The following is an 8235-nucleotide window of genomic DNA, read 5'->3' on the forward strand; positions in this document are numbered from 1 at the left end:
AATTAAGACCAAAAAATGAAGCGATCATTGTGACTTCAACAGAAAAAAGAACCTATGCTGATGTCTTTAGGCAAATCGCAGTGTCGCTAAAGAGTGAACTAAGAGATGTTAAGACTGTCAGGAAGTCGCGTACAGGCGATCTCCTAATTGAATTCACTAATAAAGCAAGCAATACGCCACAGATTAAAGAGGCCATCAAGACCGTTATGGGTGAAACTCATTTCGTCAGAGTATTACTTCCTAAAACCGATATTGAAATTCGCGATCTTGATCCCATCGTGGAAAAAGACGAAATTATAGATAAAGTAGGCAAACACCTGGCTATAGAAGATAAAGGCGAATTAAGAATGAAGGTACTACGGACCACATATTATGGAACGCAACTCGCTGTTATTGAACTACCTACAAAAAGAGTACAAAGATTAAAAAACGGAGATCCGATAAATATAGGTTATACGGCCTGTAGAATAAAAATCATGCCGAAACTTACTAGATGTTTCCGGTGCCATGGTTTTGGACATATTAGCCAGGATTGTCCACAAAATCCCATCGATGGTCTCATTTGTAGGAAATGTGGTGAGGAGGGCCATTCCATGCAGGAATCTTCCCTCTTGCAGATTATGTAAAGAGAAGGGTCTCCCACTTCCAAAAGTTGGACACGTGGCCGGCGCCGTAAAGTGTCCCCAATACAAGGAATTCCTGCGGAGGAAGGAAAATCCACAATTAATCAACGATGGACCTTAAATTATTGCAAATCAATCTAAATCACTGTTGATTAGCACATGATTTGTTAATTAAAATAGTGGAGGACCTGAAAATAGATATTGTATTTATATCGGAGCCTTATGTAATAAAAGAAAATTGGATTTCGGATACGACTCGCAAAGCGGCGTTATGGGGCACCGGTCTCAACGGTAGGAAGGCATTTAAAGACAAGACATATGTCGGCCGTGGCTTTGCTGCCGTTGCGGTCGGTGGCACTTACCACTGCAGCTGTTATTACTCACCGAGGTTAAAAGATACGGAGCTAGAAGTTGAACTAATGGAGCTAGAATACGCTAAAAGAACATGGGGGTCTGCAATGTTGGTGACGGGAGATTTTAATGCCAAGTCGCCGACCTGGGGATCAAAGTTCCTAGATAAAAAGGGCCTAGTACTGACTGGGGCCTTTGATAGGATGGGCCTCATTCCCACCCGACCTAAAGGTAAATTCACATTTCAACGTGGAGGGAGAACATCCCTAATAGACGTTATGGCCTGTGATCAAAGGACACTTACGAGGATCAGCAAAAGTCAGATACTGCAAGATTACTCGGCTTCGGACCATCAATATGTTATTCACTGGATTAGCGATGTCCACCCTCGGGGACAATCCGTTTCCGCTCCTGGGTGGAAGATTGACTCTTTGGATCGCGATATATACCTAGAATTTCTAAAAAATAATACGAGACACATTAATATAGATATCCCGCTGTCTCATAGCAAGACAGACGAGGTTATCGATGCTTTGCAAAATGCATGTTCAGCAAGCATGACACCCCGCAGGCAGTGTCCAGTTAATAAGACGTGCAAAAAATGGTGGTCACCGGAACTTACTAACCTGCGAAGGGAGGCAAACTCGAAAAGGCGCGTATATCAGAGGGCTCTAAAAAAGGGACGTTTAAATGCTCCGGTAGCCGAAAATGAATATAAAATAACCAGGAAAAAACTAAAAGGTGCACTCATAAAACACAAGATTAGGGCTTGGTCTGAACTTTGTAATACGGTGGATAGAGATATATGGGGTGCCGCGTACAAAACTATTATGAAAACAGTGAAACCTAAATGCGACCCCCCACATCTCACTATTGAAAAGACCTACCAAGTGGTAACGGCGCTGTTTCCTAGGGAAGACAACCAAAATGCGATGGATACTTACCCGCAGCATGTCCAAAGACCTTTTCATGTTGATTTCATCCCTTTGGATCCGATTGAGCTGCGTAGGGCAGCGTCCAGGGTCAGTCTCGATAAAGCTCCCGGCATCGATGTGATTCCAGGATGCGCTGTCAAACTTGTCCTGGAAAAAGAAACAAAGTTAGTTGTAAACCTTTTCAATGGTATTTTTATTAGAGGGAAAATCCCACGTGTATGGAAGAATAGCAGACTGGTCCTGATCGCCAAAACTGGAAAGGACCCTTCGTCTCCCTCTGCCTACCGTCCGTTGTGCCTGACCAGCAATTGGGTAAAGATTCTTGAATCTGTTATAAATGCCAGAATTATACAGGAAATTGGTCCAGAGGGCCTGTCTGAACACCAATATGGCTTTCGTGCCGGCCGAAGTACGATTCAGGCACTGAAATTGGTTGAAGAATTTCAAGCGGTCGCGAAAATTAAACAAGAGTATAGTCTACTGATTACATTTGACGTCAGAAACGCATTTAATTCACTACGGTGGAAGAATATTAAAAATGCTGCTAGGGGCATGGGTCTTTCAAATTACCTCCTTGCCCTTATTGATGACTATTTATGCGATCGGACTATTAGTTACCAGGTCGAGGGTATGTGGCATCAGGTAAAAATGGAAATGGGTGTTCCCCAAGGCTCGGTTTTGGGCCCCACCCTATGGAACATAACATACGATGGGTTGCTGAGAATCCCGATGAAAAACGGATGTAGACTAGTCGCGTTTGCTGACGGCATCGCGTTACTGGCGCGAGACGGAAATAAGACACTTCTAAAGGAAAAAATAAATAGTACAATAAATAATATTTTTAAATGGCTAACGCTAAACCAACTTACCTTGGCCCCTGAAAAGACTGAAGCTATTACTTTAAACAATAAGCGGCTCGGCCGTATGAGCATACGAATACTTAATACTAAGTTAAAAATATCAACGGAATTAAAATATTTAGGACTCCACTATGATAGAAGTCATAAGTTTAGAGTTCATATAGAATATATTTGTAAAAAAGCTGTCCGGGTTATGTCAGCTTTGGCCCGCATTACCCCTAACGTTGGGGGCCCCGGATATAAAACTGGTCTCACTTACTATTATGTGATGGAGTCGATTTTATTATATGCGGCCCCTATTTGGACATCAGCACTGGAATTAGAATCTAATAGAAATAGACTACAAAATGCACAATGTTTGGGCCTCGGCAGAGTTGTAAAGACCTATCGAACAGGAGCTAGAGAAGTTTTACCGGTATTGGCTGGAGTCCTACCTAACTTACTAAAAGTAAAGGAAAGAAAAGAAATTTTCCACATTGAGACAAGAATAAGAAGAGCTCGTTTAGCGGGTCACGACCTCAGAATTCCGGATGTGAACAGCGAAAAAGCTCGTATTCGTTCGCAAATCATGGCTGAGTGGCAGCGAAGTTGGGATGTAAACCGTAGAGGAAATATTTCTCATAAGTGGATACCAGATATTACAAAATGGATCAAGGCTACACATGGTCAGCTCACGTATCATATGTCCCAAGCGTTCACAGGGCACGGTTGTTTTAATGAGTACAGAAAACGCATCGGGAAGGCGACCTCCGATTTATGCTGGTACGGCTGCAATGAGATTGATGACGCTGAGCACACGTTCATACAATGCCAGAAATGGGCTGAGAACAAACGGAAACTTTGTGAGGAATTAAATACCGGTTTAAATACAATAACTATTGAATATTTGGGTGCTGTGATGATAAGGGACCTGCCGACGTGGAACGTTATAAAGACGTACATAATGAATATCCTGAAAGTGAAAGAGGAGAATGAGCGGGAGCTGGACAAAGCAGCTAGGATGGCTACACCGACAACCTAGCCTCCATAAATGGGCAAGCTCTTCGAGGCGCAACTTCACGTCTCCTACGGCTGGGCGAAGAAATGCTGACGGCGGTCCCGCCCAACAATAGGAGACCTGTATGGTGCAAACAAGGCGAGAAACACCGGAGGAGTTTAGTGAGTAAGAATCTCACACTACCCCTACCCCCTTCTGGGGTAGGGGTGCCTATGCAAGGTTCTCCTTCGGTATAAAAGGTCTGGGTTAAGTCTGTGTTAGGACTGGGTTAGGACTGGGTTATGTCTACACGCACCCGTTTGGTTGTCCAGGCGGCAGGGGAGGTGAACCCCTACGTGGCGCGTCCTCAGGTTGCGGATAGGGGCAGCCGCTGGGATGGGATGCGGGGATGGGGTCATCAACCTGAGAAGGCTGGTGGCTGCATCCTCGCATGGCATCCCGGAGGTCGGAGCGAAAGCTCCCGCGGACCAAACACCGGTATGAATGCGTTGCGCGTGTGAATGTGTGTGTGAGTGGACTGGGGCATGGGATATTTGCCGCGGGTTTGACCTAAGGCCGCAGGGTGGCCAGTTGGCTGCGGGTGTGTCCTGCGGCCAACGTGGCCCCGCGGCCGGCGGCTTAGTCACATGTCACGGGGCCGCGGGCGCTGGTGACCAGGCGCCTGCGGTTGAGTGGAAATGCGGTGGGAGGATTGCCTCTCACCGGGGAGGGCCTGAAAAGGCACGGCTCGTCGAGGGACTCTGTGATGTTTCACTAGAGTTCCCGGTCCCTCGCCAAGCGCTTGAGGATGGTCACCGTGGGGTTTTAGCCGGTAAGAGTCCGGCACTACCCCGGTCTCCCCCCTAGGAGGCCGGGGTGTCCATGAGGATTTCCCCACGTTAAAAGGTCTGGGTTAGGTTCCCTCAGGGGCTGTGTCCGGCAATCGTCGGCCGCAGTACGGGGCGTAGCGACCCCGAGGTACCTGATGCTTATCACACCGTAAGACTCCTGTGGGACGTCGCAACGACCCATTCACAATTCTTTCTTCGGTTTTGTAAATGGTACGTGACGGCAGGAGGAACGGGGGCCTTGGCTTAACCGCCCGGGCCGCGAGTATGGCGACTCTATAAAATCGCCCTCCAATCCTAAGCTATGGTGCGCGGCGATGGGATGCATGGTTGGGGGAGAAGGCCCAATCCCGAGCGACCACCTCCGGGGGCACCTGCCGAACCTCCGGAGTATAAGGCTTCCCCAGGCAAGGCGGCTCTGCCTGGGGTGACCTACATTCCGACCACTCTCGTGGGAACAAACATGGATGACATATCGCAAAAACAAAACAAACGGACTGGAAATTTGGATAACGGACTGGCAAGCGTATCGGCAGACGGCAGTGTCTTGATGGACAATCAAATGGATGGACCATCTCCTGGCGGGTCTAAACCCGCGGTCAGGAGTGTGGAGGTCGTTAATCCCCAAATGGGGATCCACCTTGGGGATGAACTTGACCTTGTTCGGGTCAGCCCCATAGCCATAGTCAGCCTGGAGCGACTAAATACTACCGAGTGGCGTAAGGCTGGGATGGAGTCCCCTCCCCGCAAGAAGCATGATGCTGATGGCCCGCGGTCTTCGGTGGGCCATGCGGCCCTAAGTGGAGTGGAGGCGACATCGTGGGTCGGGGAGACCGTCACACACCTCGACGACGAATCCCAGGACGGCGACGAATGGGCGCCCAATTCTTGCGTCGACGACGAAGCCGACAGCGTCGACTCCAGCGAGGAAGATTATGGGCCAGGTAAGAGGAAGAGGAGGGGCCCAGGGGCTGGAAGACCTAGGGGCATCTTCGTGGACCCAAGAAAGTTGGGTCCCGGGATGAAGGATCTGCCGAAGCAGACAGACCTCCGCAATATAGCGGAGGTCATGAAGTTGGACGAGCTCCTGGGTCGGCTCAAGGAGCAATTGGAGTCCGTCGTCAGGGTGGCAGACACCGCAAGCCACCTTAAGACGACGGACATCCGCGGGCTACGTTTGGCTGCCCGGGTAGCGATGGTCAGCGCCGAGGAGTTGCACGGCAGAGCTGACCGTGCCGAAAACCCGGACAGACCGGCCCGGGAAGTTGTAATTCGCCAGGGCGAATGGGAGAGGAGGGCCAATGCCCTGGAGAAGAGGCTGGAGGTTGCCGATAAAACGGCCACCAGCCTGTCCGAGACCGTCAGGGTTAAGGACAGGGAGCTGGAGCACCTCAGGCGGGAAGTGGGCCGCCTGAGGTACAAGCAGGAGCAGCGGAGGCTGCTGAGAGCGGGAGAGGAGGTGGCTGGTGAGATGCCGCCCGACCACGAGCTGCCCTGTGCCCCTCGGCCACGTCGGAAGGATCTACTTCCGTCAACGTTTGCCGGGGGGGACACCAATATGGAGGTCGAGACGGCGGTCCCTGGACCGTCGTCTGCAGCTCGGCCCGCCCCAACTGAGGAGTGCCCCGAGTCCGGAAAACCTTTGGTGGTCATGATGACCGAAGTCGTGAAAAGGGTTTCCGAGATGGCGGGGCACATATCGGCCGTGGAAGACCGCGTCGAAGCCCGATTGGAAGCAGTGTGGCGGGCTGTGTCCCGCCCGCCACTGGGGAAAGGCCCGGTGCCCCCAACTCCATATGTGGTTCAGGCCCCAACGGTTATTGCGACGGGGCCAGATATGCCTAAGGGCAAGGCGAAGGGGGCCGCGGTGGCGAAACCTGGGGGCGCGTCTGCCCCCGTGAAAGCGCCCGCGGCCCCCCCCGAAGCCAGCCCGGGGGATGAAGGGTGCTGCCAAGGCCCAAGGTGGCACGCTAGCGGCTGGAGGGGCGAAAGTTTCCAAACCATCCGTCCCGAAGTCAAGGCTGCCAGCGAAGGCTGCGCCTGCTCCTCGGCCATCACTTCCCACGACTGGCCGGCCTGCCAAGGATGCCGCGCCGAAGTCCGCCCCTGCCCACGCCAACGATGGACAGGGCACCTGGGCGGAGGTGGTGAAGCGGGGGCGGAAGAAAGGGGGAGGAAATGGTGCGGGTCCTGCCGCACCGCCATCCGCGGGATGCAAATCCTCCGGTGTGAGTCGGCCAGCCGCCAATACTGCGGCTGGCAATAAAAAGAAGGGCGATGCCCAGCCTGCGGCGGTCAAGTTACCGAGGTTGCCGAAAAGTGCAGCAGTCTCGGTGACCGCCGCGACTGGGCGTGAAGGAGATTTGGGCCCCCTCCTCAATAGGGTGATGCCCGAGATCTGCAAAGATCTCGGGATCACCGGGATGCGGCCCACAAGGGCGGTCACCGGGGCGCTCCTTTTAGCGATCCCCGGTGAACAGGGGAGGGAGAAGGCGACCGCCCTGAGGGCGCGTCTTGATGGGGCCCTCCAGGTTGAGGGTGTCCGGGTGGCTTGCCCCCAGAAGCAGGCCGAGTTGAGGGTGTCCGGCCTGTCGGAGGCAGCCACCCAGGGTGCGGTTAGGGAGGCCCTTGCCACCACCGGGGGGTGCGGCGCCACGGAGGTCAACGTTGGTGACCTCCGGCGGGACAGCTCGGGCATGTTCACTGCCTGGGTCTCGCTGTCCCCTTCGCGCCGCAACCAAACTCGCGAAGTCCGGCCGAATAGTGGTCGGCTTCCTCGAAGCACGGGTGGTGGTGCTCCCCAGGAGGCCGCTGCAGTGCCACCGCTGCCTGGAAATAGGTCATGTTCGGCAGCGGTGCACCAGCACCGTAGATCGCAGCGGTCTCTGCTACCGCTGCGGGGAAGCCTCCCACATAGCGAGGGAGTGCACGGCCGCCCCCAAATGCCCCCTTTGTGTGGGCACCGGGCGGCCGGCGGATCATCGTATGGGTGGGGCGGCTTGTCGTCCCCCAAAACGGAAAGGGAAAAAGGGGAATCGGGTGGGTGTGCCCCCATCCGCGCTTCCGGCCAATAGTAGGCCGGCGCCGCAGTCCGTCGCGACTGAGGTTCAGGGGGCGGCTTGTTCCCAGCCGTCCCCAGCTGAGGTGTCGGGAGTTGTCCAAACCCCAGCCTCTATCGCGGCGGCACAGAAGGTAGTGGGGGGCGCACCTGCAACCCAGCCGGTGGCGGAGATGATGGAGGTGGATGTGGCGCCTCACGACTCGGCGCCCTCCACCTCCACGAAATTAGAGGGCGTACTCCCTGGTGGGGGTTCTGCAAAGCCCCCACTATTAAAGGCAGCCCAAACACCGTGCGCGCCAGAGGCCCTGATGAGGGGTGTGATGGCTTCGTACGGCGGCGAGGATCCGGGGGGCGAAAACCCCCAGAAATCAGGAAGGGGAGGCCTGGAGGAGGCTGCGGCTGAGACCAGTTAATGTCTCAACGCCTCCTCCAGGCCAATTTGAACCACTGCCGGGGGGCTCAGGATCTCATGCTCCAAACCCTCCGGCAGTGGAACATTGGACTGGCTGTGATCGCCGAGCCCTATCGGGTCCCCAAGCACCCATGCTGGGTGGGGGATATCGGTGGGGTCTCGGCGATCA

General features: G+C 53.7%; 1 protein-coding gene across 1 annotated transcript; it reads left to right on the plus strand.

The window, feature by feature from the left end:
• The first annotated feature begins 6980 nt into the window (after positions 1-6980).
• LOC122404363 (branchpoint-bridging protein-like) lies at positions 6981-8067 on the plus strand. The gene is made up of 2 exons (XM_043408298.1): positions 6981-7259; positions 7447-8067. The coding sequence occupies exons 1-2, from the start codon at positions 6981-6983 to the stop codon at positions 8065-8067; spliced, it is 900 nt and encodes a 299-aa protein (XP_043264233.1).
• Positions 8068-8235: the final 168 nt, after the last annotated feature.

This window comes from Colletes gigas, unplaced genomic scaffold, assembly GCF_013123115.1.
Source record: "Colletes gigas isolate AHSC1104 unplaced genomic scaffold, ASM1312311v1 Colletes_gigas_Sc00229, whole genome shotgun sequence".
Taxonomy (NCBI): Eukaryota; Metazoa; Arthropoda; class Insecta; order Hymenoptera; family Colletidae; genus Colletes; species Colletes gigas.